Source organism: Populus nigra, chromosome 8, assembly GCF_951802175.1.
Source record: "Populus nigra chromosome 8, ddPopNigr1.1, whole genome shotgun sequence".
Lineage (NCBI taxonomy): Eukaryota > Viridiplantae > Streptophyta > Magnoliopsida > Malpighiales > Salicaceae > Populus > Populus nigra.
This window is the reverse complement of record NC_084859.1, coordinates 12993139-13019944: the sequence shown is the minus strand read 5'-3', so window position 1 is coordinate 13019944 and position 26806 is coordinate 12993139. Positions and strand designations below refer to the sequence as shown.

The 26806-nt window shown below is 35.2% G+C and overlaps 4 protein-coding genes across 4 annotated transcripts; 1 reads left to right on the top strand and 3 right to left on the bottom strand.

The window, feature by feature from the left end:
• Positions 1-1646: 1646 nt before the first annotated feature.
• On the bottom strand, positions 1647-5132 carry LOC133700947 (urea-proton symporter DUR3). The gene is made up of 9 exons (XM_062124688.1): positions 4601-5132; positions 4407-4514; positions 4222-4317; positions 4055-4137; positions 3748-3968; positions 3390-3652; positions 3052-3290; positions 2303-2952; positions 1647-2144 (listed from the first exon to the last, which is right to left on the bottom strand). Exons 1-9 carry the CDS (start codon positions 4781-4783, stop codon positions 1864-1866), a joined length of 2124 nt encoding a protein of 707 aa, XP_061980672.1. The 5' UTR covers positions 4784-5132; the 3' UTR covers positions 1647-1863.
• A 4971-nt stretch (positions 5133-10103) lies between these two features.
• Positions 10104-11687, top strand: LOC133700485 (ubiquinol oxidase 2, mitochondrial-like). Its single transcript, XM_062124024.1, has 4 exons — positions 10104-10560; positions 10673-10801; positions 10914-11402; positions 11499-11687. Exons 1-4 carry the CDS (start codon positions 10249-10251, stop codon positions 11556-11558), a joined length of 990 nt encoding a protein of 329 aa, XP_061980008.1. The 5' UTR covers positions 10104-10248; the 3' UTR covers positions 11559-11687.
• A 62-nt stretch (positions 11688-11749) lies between these two features.
• LOC133700484 (formin-like protein 14) lies at positions 11750-20904 on the bottom strand. Its single transcript, XM_062124023.1, has 18 exons — positions 20743-20904; positions 20465-20577; positions 19664-20373; positions 19348-19569; positions 17471-19266; positions 17101-17230; positions 15643-15714; positions 15443-15541; positions 14456-14497; positions 14301-14381; positions 14169-14219; positions 14005-14086; positions 13802-13896; positions 13352-13423; positions 13119-13235; positions 12928-12996; positions 12768-12834; positions 11750-12440 (listed from the first exon to the last, which is right to left on the bottom strand). The coding sequence occupies exons 2-18, from the start codon at positions 20535-20537 to the stop codon at positions 12214-12216; spliced, it is 4005 nt and encodes a 1334-aa protein (XP_061980007.1). The 5' UTR covers positions 20538-20577; positions 20743-20904; the 3' UTR covers positions 11750-12213.
• A 1663-nt stretch (positions 20905-22567) lies between these two features.
• Positions 22568-24167, bottom strand: LOC133700756 (acyl-CoA-binding protein-like). The gene is made up of 4 exons (XM_062124409.1): positions 23999-24167; positions 23118-23235; positions 22919-22981; positions 22568-22842 (listed from the first exon to the last, which is right to left on the bottom strand). Exons 1-4 carry the CDS (start codon positions 24008-24010, stop codon positions 22763-22765), a joined length of 273 nt encoding a protein of 90 aa, XP_061980393.1. The 5' UTR covers positions 24011-24167; the 3' UTR covers positions 22568-22762.
• Between the last annotated feature and the right edge of the window lie 2639 nt (positions 24168-26806).

Here is a 26806-nt window from a genome sequence, read left to right as displayed (position 1 = left end):
TCTTTAATCTTATTTAATATTTGCCATTGTCGTATTTTAGTGATGATTGAATTTCGTAGAGGTATTCTCGTTGATTCATTTTCAAGTTTTTCTCTTTCGCAGAGACCAAAGAAATCTGCTTTGGTCAAGTATATCATCAATGGCAATTGTGTTTTGAGGGTGAAGAAAAGGAAGCAACTTTCACATTCTTTCATATGTGGTGATGATGCAGCAACGTCCAAAGAGAGATAGCAAAAGGAGATATTGGTGGAGGGTTGGTTCTTCGATGGAAGATATCTATCCAAAGAGAGATATCTTTATTCCTAACTTCCTGCTTGTTCCTCCTGTATGCTTAATGCGTACTTTGGCTGTAAGCCTGTATCTTTTCTTTTAATCGTTATACACAAGCATGTGCTAACGTCTATACGAAGCTATGCATACTAAACTATTGCTGTTATGTCTGTGTTGTAGACTGGTTTGCTTGAGTACACCCAACGCTTACTCTCTCGCACCCCACTGAAACTTTTGTCTCATTCACCTCCATTGATGGATCAAAGCATGAAATCTGGACCGAATCTGGGGATCAGTTCTATCGAGAGAATCTCCTGCCTAATAGTAAGTTCTATTTTATGGTGTTCTATGAATTTTTTTATATAGTTTTTATAGCAGAAAGGTAAGAGTGTAAATGGAACCGAAAGGAATACGGAAAGGAAACAAACCATGAGGATGATCAAAGTGGACTCAAGTTTCTGCTGTTAATTGTGAGATTAACAATAGAGATGGGAAGCTCTAGGGTAACAATCCTTGATGTTTGCTGAAATCATTTTTCATATTTGCAAGATCACCGTGATCACAATGCTGAAATTTTAAGTTATTGCATGTATAAAGAAACAGTATAAAGTAGTCAGTGTAACTGCATAAACTTCAGCACTGGTCCAGTCACTGGTCATTTCGTTTACTCTTACAAGAGCTCTGGGTCAACTGAATACCACAGCTTATGAGAACGTGTATATAGTGCCATTTATTGACGCCTATTAATTTTTGTGAATCTGGATATCGCCCATTACATTTATCTCTGGTGAATTGGTGCTGGTTGATAAATGTCAGGGTTTGGCTCTAGTCAATCGGTTTAACATTCATGAGGTTTGTAAGTGTTGCATCCATTGGGAAACAGGGACAGTAAATCTGGAGCTGTGGTCTGAAGGTAGGCCCGTTTCAAAGCAATCACCTTTCGCAGTCTCCCCATGGGTATGAGGTGATAGGAATCTCTTAGTTGCTTGTATAAGAGACTATGCAGAAATCTTCACTCAGCAGATTCTAAGTTGTAAAGTTTTAGCTAAATAATGCATCAAAACTTATCTTATGAAAGACCGGTAAAAGGGATCTAGAAACTGCACTTGGTTCCTGACATAAATCAAGATTTCTTCAAAATAATCAAGTTATATTATTGGCATCCCAGTTTGGGTGGAGCGGTCATGTTTGTAATTTTGATAGATTAGCCTAGTGGCTTGAGCACCCGACCCAAACCGGGCTTCAACCCGGAATGTTAGATAAAAATATATAGTACTCCTATTTCACTTCTGTGAATAAAGAAAAGGTCTTTCAGAAATGAGGCACAGGAGTTATGATCAAATATTCAACTGAAAATGTCTTTTGGAACTCTGATCTTGCTTTTGAATCATCATTTCATGTGATTGGTGAAAACACTTGAATTTTAAATTTTATACAAAGAAATCACACCGGTGCTAGCTGAAGCCACTAGGATAGATTGTCTTTATTTACACAAGAAATTTGCCTTCAATTTTTGCACATGCATTTGTACATCAAAGCGTTCGCATGGAGCTAAAGGGATCATCAGTATGTGTGGTAGGACTTAGGAGCATGTTAAGCTAGGTGCTCAGATTCTTCCTTTTTCTTAGCCTTCTCTTCCTCGAGCAAATAAATTCTCTCTGCTTCAGGAATAGCCAAAATAATTGCATGTAGCCTGATATTCATCTCCTCCACCTTTTCCATCAGCCTGTCATTAGTAAACATGCCGAGGCAGACACTCTGGATGGTCTCCCAGCTTTCCATCAATGGTAAAGCAATAATCACCGCCGATCCAATGGTACCCCATACTATAGCTATCACTGCCCAGAATGTGAAGTAGCCTAAACCAAACTCACCTGCAAAATAACCACAGGTAAGTACAAACCAATATTACCACCCAAATCGAAAGACAGGTGAACAAAAACATTAGGCAGTTTCTTTCTTTCTAAGAATTCTGACCTTTTCTTGTTGAGACACGTTACAATATCAGAAATATCAAAGAGGATGAAATTACCTGCAGGAAGAGTGAGGAGAGGCCATAATATAACAATCACCACAGTAAAACCAACACCCCATTTAATAATCCAGGCTTTCGCTTTTATGAGTTTCTCCTCCTTGAACTCTTCTGCTGGCAACTCATTCTTTTCCTTTTCGACCATTGTGATCTGCTTGGTCGTATCCCAATCATAATCTTGTGGCCATAAAAAGCTACAGACGGCATGGATTGCTCCACCAGTAAGTATTGACACAAGGTTGCCTGCAAGCATTGGTGCATTTCGCCCAGTTGTGTCAAGGTTTATCCGACCATACTCGACCTTCGTAACTACTAGCCAAGTTATAACCCCAAGAACACATCCGATGATTGTTCCAAGAATGGCACCTATTGCATTTGCTTTCCTCCATAGAAGCATAAAGGCTATAGGAAGGACAGCAGAACCGATAAGAATTCCCATGGCAAGATACATCCAGCCCAATGAAACTCCTGCTTTGTTTAATATTACTGCTAACAATCCCATGAAACATCCGAAGCCTAGGACAACAGCCCTTGATACTTTGAGGATTTTTTTCCCACTTGCATCTGGATTTATGTAGGTACGGTATATATCGTATGTGCACAGTGAAGAAACTGCAATCAGCTCAGATGACCCAGCAGATGTCACAGCCCTGATCATTATATGTATACAACTGCTAAGATTGTCCCCATGAAGTATGGCTAGAAAGTTAAGTACAGAAAAGTTCAAGCTAAGAATAAAATGTGCTTACATAAAAAGCATTGTTAGAAGAAGTATGGATCCTCCCTTCCCCATCAAAGCTATAGCAGTAGCAGGAGGAACTAGTCCATGGCTTGCCTCGCTCTCTGTTATCGGTAGATCAAGGGCAAGCGCTCCTAGACCCAGAGATGTTGCCAAAGAGAATGGTACAGCAAACCACACCAGCCCACCCAACAAGTAGCCCTTGTGAGTTGATGAAGGCCTTGCAGCTATCGCACTAACCCAATATCCCTAAAACAGTTTGAAAATCAACATAGGTTAGGTGAAAAAACCTTGAAAGTTCTGAAAACCACTGTGAAGAAGATGCTGTTGCTAAATCATGAAGCTTACGTTGTCAACGAAAACTGTGCCGAAGTTGCCTACGATGTTTATAATTCCAAACACAAGCCCACCTGAACTCAACATTGTTAGGTAAGACCCTTTGTAATTTCCACTAACGGGACCACAGGATTGTCCATCATGGGAAAATGGCTCCTGGCATACTCTTGATTTGTTTCCTACCTCTAATAGACGGTGGTATATGACACTGGGACTACCTAGTTCGCTGCTTGCAGTGTAAACTAGGTACACAAAGATAACTAGAACCAGATGCACTGAAATCCAAAGTAGTAAAAACAACAAAACCAAATCAAAATCATGAATCGAAGTTCTCATATCAGGAAACTTTCAAGATTATGAGTAGAAATACCTATAACAGAATGTATGTAACTTGCCAAGAAAGTTGCCTTGAGTCCTCCGGCGAGAGTGTAAACAATGACTCCAAGCGGTATCAGAAAACTAGCAGCATAAATGTTCACTCCGGTAAGTGCGTTTACAACAGCAGAACCACCAAGAAGTAGCATAGCCGTGACAATAATGTTTGTCAAAAAGCAAAAGGCAAGGAAAACTATATGTGCAGGAGTCCCCCAACTGAAGCAAAAGAATAGTAGATTATCAGTAAATTTTAGGGGTAACAAACGAGCTTATTAACATTTGTTCCAACTACTGTGTCATACCGGGCTTTTACAATTTCACAAACAGTATGAGCATGAGGAGCCTTTCTTTTAATCTCTATAGCCATCACACCAAACAAAAGTACCTGTTCATTTGCTAACAGTGTTAAATTCAGATGCGGAATGTTCTTTTCTGGAAATTCGAGAGTAAAAAAAACTAGGGAACATGCCTGGATAGTAGCCCCACTAGCATACCAAAAGGGCCCACTAATTCCATACTGCCAGGCAACATTGGAGCTTTGCAGGATGGTTGCAGCCCATGTCCACTGTATAAATTGGCAGCAAATTTAATGCACAAGATGAATATCCAGTCCATAAAGAACATAAAAAAAATAAAGCAAGACGCAAATGTTACCTGGGACACAATCACACTGGCAATAAGTCCTGTTTTTACATTCCTGCCAGCGGTATTGAACCATTCTGAAGTGTGGCGAGACCCAACATATCGTTTCTCCAGCCATACCTGAACCACACAAAATAACTTGACAGTTGAAATTTCTAAGTTTAATGTACACAGCGTAGAAAATATGAGGGGAGGGGTTTGTATACCAGGAAAGAGGTGAAGACAGCAAAGAAGGCTCCAAAACCAAGAATAACAGAATAGCCAACACCTTGATTGAGCACAGCTTTTCCTTCAAAGAAACTGATCTGCCTCACACACCTTTCACCCTCTGATGAGTAATATTTGGCCGAGAATCCAAATGGCGGACACTGCACCTGACTAGAAGCCATCGAGCAAGCAACAGCTAGCTAATGCTAATACAGTCTCAGTACCTTCTCTTCTTCAACACACCATATGACTTGCTTTCTTGATTGAGCTTGAGCATGCGCTATATGTAGACAAATAGTCAAGTGGTAGGCTTCGCAATCAGGTACATTTTCACACTAGAGTCAGCATCTATCTAAAAAAATTATTTATTTTAGATATAATTTTAAAATTATATGAAAAAACTTTTAAAAAAACACCACTGGCTATATGTAGAAGTCGACTAATGCTGCCACAGACAAGGTCCGCGGATATATAGAGGCTCTTGCTCTTGCTGAAAGAACCAAACTCCGAAGCTACAACGTAAAATAGTATCTTATCTGGTTTGGACGAAGGAGAATCTTTTGGACAGCATTGTAAATTGGCGCATATAACCCATCATTTCATTGTCTTTTTTGGTGTTTTAATTGAAGTTTTGTGCTGGAATGAGGGAGATTTATGTAATTTGATTATGATATATGACAGCAAAGACTTTGGAATCAGCCCCTTCGCGGATTCTTCTGACTTTAATTCCGATGACCTCAGTTGTTACAATAATTCAAGTGTTGGAGTAAAGCAATTCTGTTCTTAACTTGTGAATTGAATTTAGATGATTAAATAAATTTTTATGTTTGAAATTTTATTTCGAGGGTATTAACCTGAATTATAAATAAAATTTAATTTATAAAAAAGATGTAAAAATAAATCAGATGAAAAACATTTTGATTCTATCTTGAAATTAATATTAAAAACAATATTATAAAAATATTTTTATTAACACAAACTTTATTTCTTTTCATGTCTTTCTTTTTTTTTATTCAGAATAAAAACCCCTGGAAATACTGTATCTTTATATGCTTAGCATCAATTTCCATCTAGATATTTTTATTTATCATCATAAAATATATTATTATTATTATTTTTCCTTTCAATTTTTGGTTTTTTCCTGATCTTTCTTTTTGTTTCTCTCTCTTATTGGGTTTTTGCTGAGCCAATTATACATGAAAAATAGAGTTTTTTTTGTAATATATGTGGATTATAATTGATTCATGAGTGAATGAGTATAAATTAAAAATAATTTTTATAACAAAAAATGTTTTTAAATTAAAAGTAAAATAGTTAAGACTTTTAATTCAATTTATTTTCACATATATTTTAAATATTAAAATTGAATTCAATTACATGATTTAATAATTTATTTCAAATATAAGAATTGTAATAGGTTATTAATTGAATCCTAATTTGTTTTGGATTAAATTTAACATGTGATTTAATTCAGATAAGATTTAAGTTGTTGGGTGCTGAAGCATTTAAAAATATTGTTATTTATTCAATTTTTTTTTAATTATTAGAGTAAATTATTATTTTATCCTTATGTTATTAGTAAAAAAATAATTAGTTCCTTTGGTTTGAAAAAAAATCAATATTAAATTCTTATATTTTATATTTTTTTGCCACTTAGTCTTCTCATAACAATTTTTTTTCTAAGATCTAATAAAAAAAAATTCAATCTTGAATAAGATTAAAAATGCATTTAGAAATTTCAAAATAACTAACATTTAATTTATAATAAGAAACTAACTTATGGTTTTCAAAAATATAATGAATAACTTATAAAATCATAATAAAAATATAGACTAAATTATACTAATTATTATTTTTTAAAACCTCTAACTTAAAAATAGAACTACTCAGGTGGTTTTTGTTTTTTATTTCCAAAGTAATACTAATATACTATGCATTTAATAATAATAATAATAATAATAATTCATTATTTTTTACTTTTAATTGTTAACGTCGCGTACAAATCCATCAAAAAACTAATTTAATATGCCAAAAACTAACGTTATTATATTTTCACTCATAATTAAAAACGAAAGCTACAAATTGTATTCCGTTAATATTATGATCAGCATAAATTTCGCAATATTTTCATGATAAACTATATAAAATAATTCGATTAAAAATTTATGTGTAAGATAATTTTTTATATCATGGTGCTTTTTAAAAAAAAAAAATTATATTCTAGCGTTCCTTTGAGTTCAGGGGGGAAATGTGTAGAAGAGAGATGTTTCTTTTTTCCAAGGTGGCTTAAGACAGGTTTTTTATTGCATTACTGATTGTGGTGTTAATTATGTCATTAGAAAAATAATTAATGACACAATTTTAGTAAAATGTGTAATCTAATTATATTGAAGCTAACTAGTTTACAGCACGCAGCGGGTTAAATTAAGATTTGTTTGAAAGAAATATAAAAATATTTGGATTATAAAAAATTATTTAATATTTTTATTAAACTTGACTTAATACGTCAATTTTAAAATTTTTTAATCTAATTCCTCGCCTAATCAAGTTTAAAATTAAATCGTGTATGAATTATTCTGATAAGACCCGATCGAATTTATCCATCCAACGAAATCCTGATATACTAGTAAAAAAGCTTGTAATATAAATTGAGAAAAAAAAAACTAATACAAAAACCTCTAAGACCAGCTTCTTGCATAGCTCGAGTTTAAAATTAAACTGTGTGGAAAATTCTCAATGTAACCTAGTCGACTTCATCGATCCAGAGATGAGGTGATCAATCAATAAAAAAAATTTAAAGATGAAACTTACATAAAAACCTCTCAATCTAACTTGATTTAACTCCTTAATAACTTGTATTTAAAATTAAATCATATAAAAATTATCTTGATGTGATTTATTCAACTTGCTCGAGTTAAAAGTAATTTAGATAATTGTGAAAAAAAAATTTAAGAATGAAACTGAAAAAAATTATAAATTTGAAATACAAAAGAAGGGGGAATGGAAAAAAATAAAAGGGGAAAATAAAAAAAAAAAGGAACTTCATTGTTTGTACAAACAGTAAAAGCTCCATATTAATTCTCGAGTCTTTTAGTATAGAAATAGTTTATTGATCGCACTTTCACTATGACTTGGATAAAAAAATAATATCTAAATTCTTAAAAACTTTTCAGCATTTTCATAAAACTCGATATTATTAGTAAATTGTCTGGGTACAAAAACAAATAAAAAGTCAATTTAGAGTTGTAAAAATATTGTTTTTAAAGTGTTTATTTGTCCCGTATAGAGACACGATACAACTAAACTCTCTAAACTTCTGAAAGAATAAAAATAAAAGAAAAGGTAAGGGAAATATGATTTTTGTATATCTTTTTTTCTTTGTGTTGTAGCAGATTTATATAGAATTAAAGCATTATAATAAAATATTATGACTGTTAATGAAACTATATGACTATTAATTAAACAATTATATCTTGAATTAAACTGAATAACTATTATTTAGTTTTATTCTAGTAGTCGTTATTGCCATAGTTAATTATAAAAATTAAAAGAAATAAACTCAAAAAAAAAATTAGTCTCAATGACATATTTAGTTTTATTCTAGTAGTCGCAATTGCCATAGTTAATTATAAAAATTAAAAGAAATAAACTCAAAAAAAGAATTAGTCTCAATATTCATAGAGGTGGGGTTATATATGTCTAGATTATTTTAAACACGAACTTTAAATTTCATTAAAAGTCAATGCTCATCTTCTTTTACATAATAAAATGCGCTGATTATTATTAGAATATGGTTCAAAATTAATTATCAATGTCTAACAAATGCTAAATATCAACTTGTTAATACCCATTAAACTTAGAGACAAACATTTTACTAATCCAAAGTTGAGTTACCATTACCGGTACCTTTAATAACAGGTTTCAACTCATTTCACTAGTTGTTTTTTTTTTATCATGTCCTTAGATAACTTTTTTGTAAGTGGATCCGCTAAATTATTCACAGACTTCACATAAACAATAATGATTACTTCGTTTATAATCAACTTTCAAACATATCAATGTCAAATACTTATATATCTTGATTTATCATTGTAAATTTAATGTAAATTCAAGACATCGTTGCTTCACTGTTACAATATAAAGAAATAACTGATATAGGTTGTGCTTCTAACACTAAAAATATGCTTTTTTCAAGATAAAAAATATATATATATATATATATATATATATATATATATATATATAAAGGATTGTGAATTTTTTATTAAAGAAATACAATTTCTTCACTCTTTAAAAAAATAATAATTTTATATAAAAAAAATGCATTAATAAAAAAATAATTCTAACTAAAAACAATAAGTTTTTCCTATAAATTTTTAATCCTTACACTTCTGACGAACGTTTATTTTAATCGCTATATAATGTAATTAAAGAAATCACATAAATATATAAAAGACACCAGAATAGGGCGCGGGGGGGAGTGGTAAGGTGAACAGCCATGCCTTAAACATGCTAGCATTTTCTTTGTGGTGGCCTTGTGGGTATGCTGCCACGAGGGCATGATTCATTTTTCTCATAAATAAGTCTCTAAGGTCCTTTCCACCTTAAATTCCAGACCGGACCGGACCAGACCAGACCGGCCGGCCATCCTGCTTGTCGTGGCCCAATCCGGATGTGGTCCATACTGCCCCCCAGGATTGACCTTTGACTATAAAGTTTCAAGTGTAAGGGCAACTTCAACGAAGATGTTAAATGAAGAGCTTAAATAATAATAATAATAATATTTTAACTTTTCTTTACTTGTTAAAAATTAAATAAAATAATAAAATAATTTTTTCTCGCACAAATAATATTTTTACATCTCTTCAAAACACCAAAACCAACAAAATAATAAACCAATTAAATATAGTTGCATGAAAAAAATAATATCAAAATTATTTAAAATAAATAAAATATTTATTTATTTTATTCTAATACAATTGGCTTTTTAAATGGTTTTTTCGCATTAAAATATATATAGTAAGAAAAGCTATATTTGTATTATTTAAAATATTATTTTATCGATTTAAGTATTTAAAATAATATCTTTGAGATGCTGTAAAGACGTGCCTCCCAAACAAATTTAATAAGTTTGAAGTCTTTTGTAGATGGGAAGGGACAATTTCAACAAAGAAATATCAAATATCCAGAAACTTCATGAAGTAAAAATAATCAAAGCAGGCATTTACATTGGATTATCATTACCATTTTGTTTATTTATTTATTTGCTTGCTTATTGCATTTACTTTCAATCATTCACATTTTAACTTGTCATGTTTGCAAATTGACCACTTTAAATAAAAAATAAAAAATTGAACCTCGTGGTTTCTAAGCACATGCGAGAGTACTTCTCCCATCCAAATAGAACTCCAAGAAAATGGAGCGTGTCAAACCAGGCTACTTTTTATTTTTTATTTTTTTAGCCATCTTTCTTGCCTTTCCTCCTCATTTCCGATTTCCCATGAGATTGCAAACATGATAGTGTAATCATGGACCTACACAGCTATATAAATACTTCTTGTAAGAACCAACCTCCATCATACACAGCAATAACACTAACAAAGCAAGATTACACTATTGTTTTTCACATTTCTCTTCGTCTTTGATTATGAGTCAGAGCACAGCAACGAAGGTTTCCAGGTTGCTTCTGGGGCAACTTGGCCCTCGTTTCTTGTCAAACACAGCCACTTTTTCTAGGCCTGCAACTGCAGGCATGAGCTCGACCAGATTTGCTTCTTATGGGGTCCGAGGTTGGAGTGCTTCAGCACCACCTGTTATGCCAGGTGAAGAGGAGAAACCAAAGGCAGCTGCAAATTCATTTACTACAGAAGATGGTAAGGCCATCGTGAGCTATTGGGGTGTGACTCCCCCCAAGATCACCAAGGAGGATGGCACAGCTTGGAAGTGGAACTGCTTCAGGGTATGTGCATTTATATTAATCCACTGCTGCAATTGTCAAATCCGCGAAGTTACTGAGCTAAGTTTGCATATCTACTTGAATAATTGAAGCATTTTCGTTTCCTGATTTGCAGCCATGGGAGTCATACAAACCTGACATCTCAATTGATGTGAAGAAGCACCATAAGCCTGGTACAACAATGGATAAATTTGCCTACTGGACCGTCCAGGTCCTCAAATACCCCACTTACTTATTCTTCCAGGTAGCTATCCTACACAATCTTTTGCTGTGCCGAAGCTTATAAACAGAATTCGCTGTGCTTGAAACATCAGAATCTAATAACTTACGAGCTAAATTTTCTTCAATTGTGATAGAGACGGCATATGTGCCATGCCATGCTGCTAGAGACAGTAGCTGCAGTTCCAGGCATGGTTGGAGGGATGCTCTTGCATTGCAAATCACTACGGCGATTCGAGCAAAGTGGGGGCTGGATAAAAGCTCTTTTAGAAGAAGCTGAGAACGAGCGGATGCATCTTATGACCTTCGTTGAAATAGCTAAGCCCCAGTGGTACGAACGAGCCCTTGTATTTGCTGTCCAAGGTGTCTTCTTCAATGCTTATTTTCTGGCATATTTAGCCTCTCCGAAGCTTGCACACCGTATAGTAGGGTACTTGGAAGAGGAGGCGGTGAACTCCTACTCAGAGTTCCTCGAGGACTTGGACAATGGTAGTTTTGAGAACGTGCCTGCCCCTGCTATTGCCATTGACTACTGGCGCTTGCCTCCCAACTCCACGCTTCGTGATGTTGTGTTCGTTATAAGAGCTGATGAAGCACACCACCGAGACCTTAACCACTACGCATCGGTAAGAATTTACACTTGCAGCCGTTAAAATTGTTGTCCCTGTAGGTGGCATTTGTGGTCGGATTTATCTGATTTGATTGAATTTTCTGAATTGCAGGACATTCAATGTCAAGGACAAGAGTTAAAGCATACACCTGCTCCAATCGGATATCATTAATTCTTTAAGGCGGTCCTGATATTATGGAAGTGTGTGTGTAGCGTTGACATGCTCCCAAAGCCATCAGATTCATTCCATTGTACTGCGTTATTCTTTAAAAATAAATTAGCTTTTTTGTATTCTTTGATACGAATGGCCTTGCTCTTATACTGCTGTAAAATCAACCAAGTGAATCTTCTAACATCACGAAGGCAACCATACAAACTTTCAACAATGCTATTGACTGCGCTAAAATTTTCCACGGAAGAACCGATATCAGATATCATCATCTGCAAAACTAGTTCTCCGGGGAACTACAGCCACTGCCACAAAGTTTTGATTCTCTACAGTGATATATTATCATAAATATCATCACTTGGGATGGGAACTACGTGGAGGTGATGGCGGATTTCATGTGCTATGTACAGTTTGTGGGGGCTATATAATATCTAAGGCATATGTGGGGATTGAGTCCGTCCATGACCAGAAAAGAGGGTTTGTGCCGGGGAAGGACAACTCGCCATGAACTTCCTGGTTCTAAGCAAGTAAAATTTAACACATTGTTGAGTTGCATTTGGCTCTGTAAAGCACTATTCTATTGCTTTTAACGTGGACTTTGAGGAACCGCGGATGCTGCCCATTAGCATGCAAGACTAACCTCCTCCAAGAATCTCCTTCAGGTTGTCGTGTGATTAGAACCATGATTAAGGAGGTCTTTCTGAATTTGAAAGCCAAGCGTTGACTTATCGCTATCAACACCATCTTTCCTAGCAGATAAATTAGTGGTTGCCTTTTCTTTCATGGCTTCCTTTTCCAATTTCTTCTTTTCAACATCAGCCTGTCTTTCATTCTCCTCTCGTGACTTCTTGAACAATTTAACAAAAACAACCAAGATTTGCGTCACTGCAAAATGCAAGCACAACAAAAGGAACATCAGTTAACACCATTGACATTATAAAACTAATTTCTATGAGATTGCAAAGACAGCTTCAAAATCCGCAGAATGACAAATAAGAACTTTGGTTTTTGTTAGCTTGTTTGTTTTTTTATGATTCATTACAGAAGAATCAACAATGACCCAATCAATCAGAACTTCCATGCCAGGGAAAAAAATCAGAACATGCCAAATCATGTATACCTATTATTTGCACAAATGCCAAAAACAACATCAAGTGAACTATACTGCATCATATGAAAAGAAGAAATAAACAAAAAGCATTGGTTATTAACCTTGTTCAAAGGGGCAACGAGCCGGATCCTCTCCAAAGTACTGAGACAAGGAATCTGCATTTCTTCCCTGAAAGATAAAGAATGAGGAATTTAGGGATAAAACCAGTAACTGCATGTAAAACTACATAGTACAAACATCTAGAGTTTGTTGAGGCCTTACCACTTCAGAATATAATGAGATAAGTGACCTAACTTCAGATTCAGCAGTGTCAAGGAAATTCTTCAAGACCTGTAAAGGGGGAAAATGTTAGTTCAAGAGACATAAATGAATATATCAATACTAAGAAAATCGTACTCAAGGTTATCTTTGTAAGCTTAAAAATGTAGCCAAGCATCTGTACTCATGCTCACCTTTTGAAAGCCAGTGGAGATGGCACCATCATTTACTGAAGTGGTGAGTTCTTGTTCAACCTTTTCAAGGCCTTTACTCACAGCTTGCATTTCTTCAGCCAGAGTTTTCAGTTGAATCTGGTAAACCAAAGCAGGAGGAAACAAGTGATAAGAGAACATATCGGCTTCAGAGACAATCAGCAAGTTACAAGTAATCAAGGAAGAAGCTAGCGCTAAGAATCTATTAAGGATACCTTAGAGGCAGCTTCTAAATGAACAAGGTCCTTGTCAAAGTCTAGTAACTCCGGCATTTTCTCAGCTAGTAGCTAGAATCAAGACAACAGAACAATTAAGGCATCCCATGAATGCCCATACCATTAGAAGAATTTTTGTGGAAAATTTACAAAGTGGGACACATCTAAACTCATAAGAATAAATTAAACACAGCAAAAAGGTCAATCAGTTATAAAATACAGCATTAAACAATCAGAATAGCAATAGGCTAAGTGTATAATCTAAACCTATATATGAAGATATAATCATCAAACAAGTAGAACACTGGCAATCATATTTTCTGTTCTTTTGTTAGTAGCAAGTTCTTCAAGAAAATGACAAAAAAAATGAGAATATCAAGCATTAAATGTTGTAACACTTACTCAGCTAACAATATGATAATTTGAAGTTTCTAGTTTAAGCTTATCTACCTTGCACAAGTAGTGCATTAATGTCATTTTATTGTTTCTTGCACGAGTATCTGATAATTTAAGAAGACTGTCCAATTTGAATCCTACAGCAGATCCTGCAATAAAGATGAGTAGTATGAAAAGAGAACATATAATACAAGAAGAGGTACAAGGCCAGCAAATTTAAACAAAAGAAAGTATAACTTTCACAAGCAGGGTGATACCTCGTGCAGTGCCCTGATTCAAAGCATTTCCCAGAGTGAGAATTGTTTGCATTATCTGACGCAATTTCGCGGATTCTTTTACCTGAAAGTATATTGTGCATTAAATATGTAGAACAAACGAACATTCATCTTCATACTTCATAATCAATTATTTTTAAAGATACCTCTCTAGTGGCATCATTTATACTATTCAGATTTCGTCTTAAGTCATCCACCTGAGGAAAACATATGATGAATGCCAAGTTATCCCACGATGATAGCATTCTGAATAAAATATGAGTAATCCACAAATATACCTGACTAGAAAAGGTAATTCTGAACGCAAATACTCGCAACTTAGCTTCAACTCGTGGAACCTTCATCAACTCCAGGAAAAACTGAGCAACAAAACCTTGTTAGCCATCTAGATACGAGCAGTGCATGCATTCAAGGTAACAGCATTGGAATTTACCTGCTCACACTTTCCAAGCATTTCCTTGTCACCTGTATAATTCTGCAAATATTAACAAGAGCATGTAAGTAACAGCAAATAAATAACACATTGCCTTTGTGCTGCAAATAAGCATACCAAATTTACATGACTCATACTGTCACCATAAATTTGGTTGGTGTATTTTTTAAATTATTAATCTGCTAAGGCTTTGTTTTGTTGATTACATTACAATATTTAAAGGATTAATTTTGTTGTTAAGAGAACTTGGGTTTTGATTCATAAACGTTACCTACAATTAGCCATCATGCATCCCTATAACATATCTCACACCATCCATGCAGTTAATAGTACTTCACATTTGCGTTTCACCATACCAAAGAAAAACAAAATAAACTAACATGTACTTTTCTCTCTGATAGAATAAAGGATGTGCTAACTTCAGCTCCAAGCCTAATATAAAAAAAGGCCAAAAGGCTCCCTTTAAACTGAAACATCTTAAACATCGAAGCAGCAAGATCTCACATGAGGCAGCAAGATCTCACATGAGACATTCATTGCAAGTGTGCTCCAGAAACTCGAGCCTAAAAAATCTATAACATAGTAAAAGAGACAATATTATTGAGACTTGCAGATATTTGGTGTACTACCACAACACTTTTGCACTGAATTATTATGACTTGCAAATATTTGCAAACTGGAGTCATAATTTTGTGAAGACTAACAAATCATTGTAATTTGCACATCAAATGAATGATTGTACCGTTCATTTTTCTCATTCTTTTCTTTGTAGTATTTTCTTTTTCTAATTTAGTTGCTCTATATTTAACTCCATGCTCTTTAAAAATATATTTTGGTTATATCAGAAAACAACATAATCAGCACATCTTTAATTATTTGAATTTCTTGTCGATATTCTCTTCTTTTTTTCAGAGTCACGAGTTAGATACAAGAATCAAATGTGACAAAGTAGCATGTATGAACATATGTGATAAAAGAATAGATTACCCTCAGCATTTCCATTTCTTCCTTGGTAGGACAAAATTTGATGAGGTTCTCAACCTGGTCAATGTCTAAAGCTGAGGAATCCAAAGCTAGAACTGCTTTCTGAACATACAGATGAAGATAAAAATTAGGAAAGTTAAATTCAGTCCAAGCCAACTGAATGATACAAGTTGTAAAGTAGCTGACAAGAAAGATGAACTTACAATCATGTCTGGCAAAGGAATTTTAATTTTTGTGAGCATTATTTCACAATTATAGGCTCTTCGCAAGTCTACCTACAGAAAGAAATTCAACCAAAAACTCGAGTCATGATAAAGATAACTCTTTGTACTTCTGAATTCAAAGAAAGATATTTTTTTATCAAAGTGGGAAGAGTTAAAAGCACTTCACTTTTACCAGTTGTGTTCAGCAGATGCCGAATTTAAAAATCAGTGAGAAAATGAGTATTTGAAACATCATTATATCTAATTGTTGCACAACAGTTGACTAGCTCATTTTCAATTTTGATATGATCAATCCCACTACGGGCATGGTACAGGTAAATCAAACGTCAAATTTCAATTGTCATAAGTGCCAATAAGTAAAATGTCCATGATTTACATGAAAAGATCTCACTGCTTTGTTATTTTGACAATGATGACAGTAAAAATAGCTGCAGAAGAAAAAAAAGACTCTAACACACATGCGCATACACAAAAAGAAGAAGATTTCTAGGTGGTTGTGACTATATCACTGGCTTTGAAGCATCAGCTCACTAATTTGAAGGATTCAAAGCCACTTCTTTTATGTGACAATGTGTAAACCAGCTCAATATCAAATTTAAAACTTGTAATTACAATACTCTAGTTTGCAAAGCATGGTGCAAAAGGAGCAAAGATGGTTAAGAAAGTCAGTTATTGGAAGTTGTATTGTGAGATCACTCAATTTCAAGCATTGAAGTCCTTGAGATTCTTCAAGTGGCTCCAGAGCTCCATACTTTATTGTTATTTTCTTTATCACTTACTTATTTCTAGTGTTGTTGCTTCTTACTTTCACATACTTGACAATATTGATTTTGGTGTTCGTCATACTGAAAAAATTGAGAGTTCGTTGCGCACCGATCAACCAGTTTATGCTAGATTCATTTTATGATTTAATTCAAGCACCAAACCTTGAGTTCAATCTGAGGGAAAATCTAGTAATCAACAAGAATTATGGCTTGCCCATAACACGCAGCAATATGGGGAACTTTGAATTGTTACTTCTAAACTCTATGAAAGTATCAATTCTGCACCCTTATAATGGACATTTTTTCAAGCCAATTTTCGAACTTCATCCATAAAAGTAGAGTTCGGATTCCAAATCCTGCCTACGAGGCATTATAAACTAGGTTCCTTAGATCAGCCTTAATCTCCTCTTATACAGCCTTCAGCTTTGACATGAAATTTATTTACTGTTATTTCCCCAGGTTAAACTTCTGATATTATTCAAATTAAAAGCTTAGCCCTTATTTTGAAAAGAAAAATTAACGCTTTTAATTCAAAAAGAAGACTTATTGTTTAAAGTAGCAAGTTATCTCATTGATTCTCTCTTCTTGAAAATATATTACTGAAAAGTACAGAGAATCTGGACTAATACAATGCAATAAGTGCGCACCCACTTAAACAAATAAAACACCTTACCAATTGCACTTTCTCAGGTTTGTTAATGTGAGAACCACGTCGACCTCCAGCTTTAATGCTGCCTTTCCCATCTGAAACAGAGGCTGCTGAGAACAAACTTTCAAGTTCTGATATATCAATCTCAGGAGCCCTGCTATCAACATTCATGGGTGAGATCACTAATGCAAGCAAGATACATGCTTTAACATATGGAAAGGGGGAAACATAAAATGAGTGGTTGAACTACTGGAGAGGTTCTGAATTCATTCTGTGAGTTCCAAGTAAAATTTGTGTACATTTGTCAAAGTTATTCAGCATAAAGGATATATGTGCATCTAAATGAGCTATCAAGCAGGAAATGTAACATTGATCTTTAACCATATGCACAAACCTTGATTGGTTTTCCTGTTTTTGCGAGTCAGCCCACAAACTCCCTTGCATTGCTCGAGTAACTTTCACCCAATGCAGGGGCTTTAGAGAAGCTCTCTTGGGGGCATTACCAGACCCAACAGCACTTCGACCTCTTACGTGGCTACTTGCCCCTAAAGAAGCTTTTCCTCTTCCTGCAGATGGAGGTGGAGGTGGTGGCACATTAGAGCCCTTTGCTCCAGGAGGTGGAGGTGGACCTGGTACTGAGGCACGACCAGGTGGTGGAGGGGGAGCTGCAGGAGGCTTGGGTGGCGGAGGCGGAGGCGGTGCTGTGGAAGTGGGGCGTGTAGGTCTAGGTGGAGGAGGAGGTGGCGTTGGGGCATTAGTAGGGTTGCGACCAGGAGGAGGAGGAGGAGGAGGAGGTGGCCTTGGGGCATTAGCAGGGTTGCAACCAAAAGGAGGCGGAGGCGGAGGCGGAGGAGGTGGTGCCCCACCAATACAACTAGCAGTAGATTTTGAACTTGAAGACAGTGTCATAGGAGGGGGTGGTGGTGGTGGCGGCGGCGGCTGTTGTGGTGATGTTTTAACATTATTAGTTATACTCATTAAGAATGGCGGCGGCGGCGGTGGTGGTGGTGGTGGAGGCACTGGAAGCTGCTGTGGCACAGAGGATTGTCTATTTTTAGAAGAAACAGGAGGAGGTGGTGGCCCTTTAGAAGAACTCAAGAGGGGAGGTGGAGGAGGTGGTGGTGGTGGGCCTCTGCAGGTGGGAGGAGGTGGTGTACCAGAATCTTTACTGAAGTTAGGAGGAGGAGGAGGAGGAGGAGGTGGTGGTGGTGGGCCTCTGCAGGTAGGAGGAGGTGGTGTACCAGAATCTTTACTGAAGTTAGGAAGAGGAGGAGGAGGAGGAGGAGGAGGTGGTGGTGGTGGTGGCAGACATGTATTATGAGAGGCAGGTGGTAAAGAAGCATCTTTATTGAAGAAGTTGGGAGGGGGAGGTGGACAAGGAGGTGGTGGAATATCTCTTTTACTAGTGGGAACTGAAGCTGTTGATAAATCTCCACTAGAGACATTGGGAAGAGGAGGTGGTGGTGGAGGTGGTGGTGGAGATTTACTATTGCTAGTAGTAGTAGAGGGAGGTGTAGGAGGTGATGGTGGCAGAGGGGGGGGAGGGGGGTATTGGTCTAGTGGAGCAGCCACTGACAGAGGACTTTGGTTAGAAATAGAAGATGGAGGATGGGGCGGTGGTGGTGGTGGAGGTGGTGGTGGTGTGCGAGCAAAAGGGGGTGGTGGAGGGGGTTGAGGGGGGCATGGAGAAGTCAGAGTTCCTACACCTGCAACTGATAATTGTTGATGACGAGAGGATGGTAAACCCTTGACTGAAACTTGAGGTGGAGGGTCTGTAGTTAGATCCAAATCCTGTGGATCATTACTTTCAGCAGATAAGGGAACTGACTCAACAGTATTTGACATCAATGGTTTCATTCCTTCAGCTGTAGACTTGGAAACATAATCAAATGCTTCATCCGAACTATCAGCAGTGCTAGATGCATTATTTTCATCTTCAGAATCAACAGGTGATGCATATGAACTCACTTGACTTTGCATTCTTGAAAATTCTCTGGCATCACTAATGACTGATAGCTGTTTAAGCAACCACAATGCAGCATCGTCACTGCTATCAACCCACTCAACGCCACTAAATAGTTCTTGAACTCTTGAAAAGGCTTCAATCGGCAATCCACCTTTTTCCTCACCATTTAAAATTGTAGTTGGGGCTTTCGGAGAGGAGATGCTCTCAACCTCCCCAAACAGAACCTGAACTTTGACATGTAATTTAATCAAATGAAATGCAAAATTGAGAAAGAAAAGAAACGATTCATTTGATAATTAATTCACCTCTGCACGGAAGCCTTTTGGATATCGCTCTTTTGAATCCCAAAGAATGTCCAAATTGTCAGAATTGAGCATCAATATATTGGATCGAATAAAAGCGGTATTAAACATTACACGAAACATCATAACTTCCCTTTCAGAATCCAAGTCCAAATGCAGACACTCCAAGACAACATCTCCTTGCACCAAACATTGAATGTCAATCTTTATCACATCACAGTCCGCCTACAAAGAAAGAACAGTCAATTTCACATTGCCTTGAGAAAGAGAAATTGAGTATAAAGTAATATGAAATGGCATAGAACAGCAAGCCTCTCACCTGGCAGTAGTGCCGAAGGGCAGACTTCTTCTTCTTCTTAGACATAGAGAAGAGCATCTGCGTAGAAAGTCCACCCTTTGTGTGTAAGTTCCTACCAAAAATACGAATGATTGGCCTACACCCATTTCCAGCATCAAAACTGGGAATGGCACGAAAAATGACACAATCCAAAGAAAGCGCCCGTTCAGGAGGTGGCCACTCCGGTGCTATATTTCTCCTAGCCACATACTGAAGATAACGAAGTTGAGATGGAAAAGGATTGAGTGGCGACAAGAGCTGCAAGAACCCTTTAGGAGCCTCTTTATGAACAATCTCAAGAGTCCTCTTCTCACCACTATGCAACTTCCTAAAAATCAAGAAACTGGCCAAAAGAAATGCCAACAATGGCCAACTCCCTCTCTCACAGTGAAAAAGGATAACATTCTGATGATTCCCTTTCGAAAGCCAACTCTCACAAACACGAAGAAAATGCTGAATCAAAGACAATGGCAGCAATGGACAACCCTCGTACTGCCGCGGATAATCCATTACAGTAACATCATACTGACATAAAATTTCTGCAAGCTGACTCCGTTTCTCGCCTTCCCGAAAATTAAAGGCCAGAAACGAAGAGTCCGGAAATTCCTCATATAATTCAGTTATTATTTCGTGCAGGTAAATTTGGTACATTCCATCCGGTAATACATCAGTGGAAAAACAAGAATCAAACACTGCAAAACACACATAATCAACAAAAACACACAGAATTAACACACAGAACGCCACATATTGTGAAAATTAAATAAATCGAAAATTAATTACCGTAAACTCTATCAACAAATTCGAGTAAGCCATCAGGGGGTCTCCGGTAAAAGAATCTACTGAGGAGGGACATTTCTGTCAAAATAAATTTACATGTGTTTGTTTGTTGTAACCTGAGGAAGGATAGCAAAAAATTTAGAAATTTTTTTGATTAAGCTACAAGGAAAAATAAATTAATTGAAATAAAGAGATAAATTTGAAATTTGAACAATTTTAGGCTTGGTTAAACTTTCTAAGCTGCCAAACAGAAAAGGAAGTGAAGTGAGAAAGAAAAAAACCTGAAGGAGAGGCAAACTGCGTGTTTTCTTTCAGATTTGAGTGCGGTGGAAGTGGTGCTGCTTTACCTTTTTCAGTTTTTTGAATTTTCAATCTGGGAACGGGAAGGCAAGGAGGCAGGAGTGGAGAAAGAGTTTTTTCTCCTATCTCGTTTGTTGGTTTTTTGAAAATTAAATAATTATGGAACCCAGATACGTGTTCTGGCCCATTTGTCGGTAAGAAGCCCATTGCAAGGTGGCCTTTATTTGGAAAGACGATAAAAGGCCCCAGTTTAAGGATCGATTTGGTTGATTTTGAAAGTGCCTCTAAGAGGTTATTTATGTCTTTTACTTGCCAAGTAATAAATTGAGTACTTCCTATTCCCAAGCCACAACAATAGTTTCCGAGATTTTGTGATGCTGATTAAAAACTATATTTTTTTCACATATTTTTTTTTATATTATTATATTAAAATTACTAAAAAATATATTTTTAATATAAATATTAATTAAACTTTGAAAAGTTTTTTAGAAATATGATAGTAATTGTTTTTAAAAATATTTTTTATATAAAAATATATTAAAATAATATTTTTTTTATTTTACAAAAATTATATTTAACATCATTATATTAAAATGAATGGAAAATATTAAAAAACTAATTTAAAATAAAATAAAATTTAATTTTAAAAAAATATTTTTAAAACATAAAAATAATAATAATAGTTAGTTATACTTTGGCATGGAATATCAAACAACAATTAAATTTTTAAAAAACAATTAGAGATCCCTATGAACCAACACTCAGGCTGGAGTTTGGAACACGGAAGCAAACAGAGTTAAAAGCTTGAAGCATTTCGACTCAAGTAACGTGCATCAGACAGCGGACGGAAGCTGATGGCATTACAAAATGAGACTGGTAAGATCTACTATGGGGACGAGGTGGGGAGCCAGGCCAAGCTCACCACGAGACGTTCCTTCAACTCCACGAGAAACAACTTAAAAGAAATCCAGAGAAACTTGGAAATATGGTTGGCCAGAATTATTGGAGATCTTAATGGAATTCTGACCAGAGATGATGCCTCTTTTCAACGTGAATATTATATTTCTAGTATCCTTCTGTTCAATACAATTTTCCGACTGGTAGTCTCAAGTACTGATCTACCTGAAATACACAAGCCCTTCTGGTAAATATCCTGATCCAATGCTTGAAAATGGCAGCCAGGGGCGCCATGGAAATATGATCGTTCCACTATGTTTGTGGCAGCATCCCTACCAAAATGAAGCCATCACCTAGTCAAAACAAAATGCTGGTCTTGGTATTCTAGTATTAAGTCAAGCCTTTACAAATAGGCTTTCTGTGTTTTCTGTCCGTAGCTTAAAGTGATAGAGACAGTTTCCTACAGATAGAGAAAATTTAATGCTATTTAATTCTGGAGAAGATAGGTTTGGGTGGGAAGTAATCACACCTTTTGATTCATGTCCATGTGCATGTGGAAATCGAAACCATATCACTCAGGGCGGCACGCAATTATAAAAAATACATGGAAAATGGGTTTCCTGCGATGTTATTTATGTTGAGACCAAATTACATTCATCACTTGAAAATCAACAGTTTTGCTCAGGTTACAGTAGCTCCAACCTGCAAACTGCAATTTGCTTGAACTTGTTTCCTTAAGGTAGGAGTGAAGAAATATTTCCACCCAAGTTCGAAGATCACTTTTTTATTCTCATTTTTCTCTCCCTTCTGGAGTAATTACTGGAATTAAAAACCGGTTCCATTAAAAATTGTGAATCACCATATCAGTGCAATCAGTCTGTCATTGGTTTCTCATGGGAGTCCAGAAAGGATCAGAAAATGATAAGACATTAACTAAAAATCATCCCAACATAGTTCCAAACCAGTTTTAATGGAAGCACACGCTAACAAAACTAACTCGAGGGGCAGAATTCAGAGAAAAGGTTTCAATACAACAAATTATTAACTTGTGTTTCAACTATTTCAAACACAAGGAAACATGAACATAAATAAATGGTCACTACACTAGGCAGAAGCAGCAGCTTCTTCCAGCAGCTGCTTAACCTTGGTGATATAGTCACTCATTGCTTCCTCCTTGGATTTCCCTGAGAAAAAAAAAGGAAACAGTTGTGTCAAAGAAAATAAACCAATATCCTACAACCATGAATTTCAAACCAATACCTTCAACAGCCTTCCATGCATCCCACTTTGCCCTGTCCCTCATGTTGAAAATACCAGGGCGGCCTGCAGATTGCCATAAACAGTACGAGTCAATAAAAAGACAGTCGGAAGAGAAAAATGTTGACTTCAGTAAAGCTATACTTTTGATCAAGAAATTCATCAGGGGAAAACCATCTGATCATGGGAGCAAAGAACTCACTGGTGTTCACTGGTCCAACAGTGGCTTGCTTGAAGTGCCCATAGAGAATAAGTTTGTTCTCATTTGCTGTATTTTCTGGCAGTGTCTTGGCTTTCTCAGCGTGCTCCTCAAATTCCTCCTGCAGAGGCCAGCCCAATTTGTGACATCAATAAACAACTTAAACGTCAAGCGTGCCAAATAACTTAAGCCGAATAGCTGAGGCAAAGTGTTTTGTATTTCACGTCTATTTCCAAATAAATTGCATAAATCTCGTGTCTTGGAAAACTAGAGAAGGAAATGCATCATATAAAGAGAGAATTGATTGCCTAAATAGATGTCGATCCATGACTAGACAGTGACCCTAAGCATAAGTAAGATAGACTGCAAAATATTACTAGCCATCAACTTCCCATAGATAGCCCTGATCTCAGATTTGACTAAATAAAGAAAGTTGACAAATAGATGCCCTGATCTAGCTTAGCTTTGAACCAGAGTATCATGACCACAGAATTCATTACAGGCTTACAGCAGCATGCAAAACCACAACATTGCAAATTTGATATATCCAAACATAGATCCTCAACGATACTAAATAATAACCAATCAAGAAGAAGAAACAGATCTGAAAACCAAAGAATCTAGATTCGTATTAAAACACAGCAACCAAGAGTTTTTCATGCACCTACACTGGGAAACACTAATAACCATGAAAATTAACACTGCCCCTTCATATACAAATCCAAGAGGACCAGACATGAACTAATTCTAATGCATAATCCATACTGATAAAAGCAATCAAACAATCACCATGTCAGATCTAATCAATAGAGGTTGATTTTCAATAACCATTCAAAACAAGAGGTTAATTTACATGAAGAATGAATTACATAGGATTGCTGTACCTGCAAACCCATTGCGTTACTTGAAATGGAATCCGTCTGCTTCTTGATTTTCTTTTTAGATTGAACGAAGAGGAGGAGGAGGCATGTTATATAGTGTAGGAGTGGTTTCAGAGTTCACCACTTCGTTGATTGAGGAGCATATTCGTTTGACGTTTGTGCGTAGTTTCTACACGTGGCTTGTTTGAGTTGGTTAACGTATATGTAGTAGGCCAGGGGCGTTACAACCAAAGATTTGGTGAAGATAGGTTGTAATAGGTTGCTTTTTTATTTTCCAGCTGGCACCACAAAAAATATATTAAAAATATATTTTTTATTTTAAATTTTTTTTAATAATTTAAAAATAAAAAAAAATAATTTTAATAAAAAAATTATTTAAAAAAAAATTTGTTTGATACACAATTTTAAAGTTCTCGTATCTTTTTTTCTTCTTTTGAAGATCATTGAATTTTTTATTACTACGATAATTTTTAATTCGTTCATGACTTGAAGTGGATGGTTCGTTTTTTTTATTTGAAAAAAAAAATTAATGATGCAGTAAAAATAAAAAATAAAAAAAATCTAGAATTACGAATTTCCATCCAAAGAATTAAAATCAACTCACAAGTTTTATGAAGATCCCATGGACACAAAGGAGACAGACAATTCTACAGTTAGAAAAGAAAAGAGAAGAAATGAATTGGCACAAAATGCAAAGTAAAAGAGATAAAAAGGAAAAGAAAAAAGAAATAAAGAACGAATATTGAGACATATTAGCTTTGTTTGTTTGTTAAAAAATAATTTTTTTTGAAAAGTGATTTTATTAGAAAAAGAATTCCTGAAAAGTAAATTATTTTTTTATATTTGGTAGTATAATGAGAAATAAGTTGGAAAATATTTTTCAGTATTTGACTATGTTATGGAAAATGAGTTAAAAAATAAATTATTAATATTTTTTTCAAGTTTATTAAAATAACGATGAACAAATCTTACAAATTAAAAAGTTGAACAAAAATAAAATTAAAAAAAAATCTAATTTCATAAATTATCTCAAATAAAATAAATAATAATCAAAATAATAGCTATCAAATCTAATAGATAAAAAAGTTGGAAGATGATCAAATAAAAAAAATACAATTTTATAAATTATTTTAAATAAAATAAATAACAATAAAAAAATAAAGACCAAATTTGATAGATAAAAAATGATAAGATAAAAACAAGTAACAATCATAAAAATAAGGATTAAAGTTGATATAAAAATAAAATTAAATCAAATTCTAAGGAATGAAATTGATAAAACAAAAGGATTTAAAACAAAATATATAACAGTCAAAAGTTTAAGGATTAAATTTGATATAATCAGTAAATAACTTGATATTTTTAAATTTTTCACAACTTTTGAAAAGTGTTTTCCGTTCAAAATAAAACGAAAACACTTTTCTAGAAACCAAGCTAATTTTTCCTTTGACTATAAAGTGTTTTTCATTGATCAATTTTTATAATGACAAACAAACATAAGAAATTTTGAAAAGTAATTTTCAAGAAATCATTTTCTGTGAAACAAACGAGCTCTGGAGCTCTGATTATAACACTTTCAGTGTAATAAAAAAATCTTAACAATATATAAATAATGAATACCTTGAAATGTCATTAATTGAGGTTAGATGATGTCACACCTGCTGCCTAAAGATGACGAGTAACCCATTTATTGGCCATCTAGCACAAACAACTAACATTATCATTCGAGCCATGCCTAAATGTTTAGAAACCTGACATTATAGATCTAAACTCAATCCTGACCCACCTTGATTAATTCAATTTTGTCGCAACATGTATTTTTAATCGCGCACACAAGACTTTCTATTCACACAATTTCTTTTATACACAATACTTCTTCAATGCATTCCATGCATTACTTTTATAGCCAATTGTTATTTCCTGATATTTGACCTAAATAACATCTTCATCAATGACATGTATAACACTCGCTCTTGATTTTTTAAGAAAATATTGCCACCAATAACAAGCATTGCTCAACACTTGATGATTTAATTTTCTTAAGAAATATTTTTTTCCATAAAATAATTTCAAGAATTAAGTTTATAAATACCTAAATCACATGTAAGAGCACGCAGGTCTTGGACTCTGTACTCGGACTCCATGCATAGACCTAGATTTCCCACCACTCCCAGTAGCTTCGATTTATTTTTTCTTCTTTATATTGTTTTATCTTTTTATATTTATTTATTTATTTAAGTATCGAAATGTCTTCTATGCCCATAAAAAAAAAACTTGATGTTTAGTGACAAATCGGGCAACAATAAAAATCTATATTCAAAATCAGTTATCAGCCAAAAACACAACTATAAAAAAGTCAAATCTAGTTTGAAACTTTTTCGTGATCTAATCAGATCTTTAACAACGAAGATGTAGAAAACAGCTCAGATTATTCGGAGTGATGTGAGAGAGAAATTCCATCTCTCTTGTCGTATCATTGAACTGAAGATGCAGGGTTTCTCTATCTCTTCCTCTACAGTTATATTCCAGTTTTGTTTCTTTGTACAGTGACAGTGACAGTGAGAGAGGGAGAGGGAGAGGGAGAGGGAGGATGATTGAAACAGAGCATATATGCACGCAAACTTAGGAGATTGCAGAGTCCGGGAAGGGAAGGCTGAAAGTGATCACAGCGCCAATGTTATCACTGCGACGAGTCCACCATGTCCTTCCCGGAATGCTGCAGTCATATTTTCACCGCATGGCCATGAAGCAGAGAGGATGACATGCTGATTAATTAAGATTTAGGTGGGGAGGGGGGTATTTTCTGCTTGA

Coding starts and splice junctions, on each gene's coding strand:
- LOC133700947 (XM_062124688.1), bottom strand. CDS start 4,783: ATGGCTTCTAGTCAGGTGCAGTGTCCGCCATTTGGATTCTCGGCCAAA. Junction 3,969..4,054: donor TGTGAAATTGTAAAAGCCCG/GTATGACACAGT, acceptor CTTTTGCTTCAG/TTGGGGGACTCCTGCACATA. Junction 2,953..3,051: donor CTTCTAACAATGCTTTTTAT/GTAAGCACATTT, acceptor TATAATGATCAG/GGCTGTGACATCTGCTGGGT.
- LOC133700485 (XM_062124024.1), top strand. CDS start 10,249: ATGAGTCAGAGCACAGCAACGAAGGTTTCCAGGTTGCTTCTGGGGCAA. Junction 10,802..10,913: donor CCACTTACTTATTCTTCCAG/GTAGCTATCCTA, acceptor CAATTGTGATAG/AGACGGCATATGTGCCATGC. Junction 11,403..11,498: donor ACCTTAACCACTACGCATCG/GTAAGAATTTAC, acceptor TCTGAATTGCAG/GACATTCAATGTCAAGGACA.
- LOC133700484 (XM_062124023.1), bottom strand. CDS start 20,537: ATGTCCCTCCTCAGTAGATTCTTTTACCGGAGACCCCCTGATGGCTTA. Junction 15,715..17,100: donor AACCTGAGAAAGTGCAATTG/GTAAGGTGTTTT, acceptor TTCTTTCTGTAG/GTAGACTTGCGAAGAGCCTA. Junction 13,897..14,004: donor GAATCAGGGCACTGCACGAG/GTATCACCCTGC, acceptor TCTTTATTGCAG/GATCTGCTGTAGGATTCAAA.
- LOC133700756 (XM_062124409.1), bottom strand. Junction 22,982..23,117: donor TGTTGGACCAGTGAACACCA/GTGAGTTCTTTG, acceptor GGCAATCTGCAG/GCCGCCCTGGTATTTTCAAC. Junction 22,843..22,918: donor TGCATGGAAGGCTGTTGAAG/GTATTGGTTTGA, acceptor TTTTTTTCTCAG/GGAAATCCAAGGAGGAAGCA.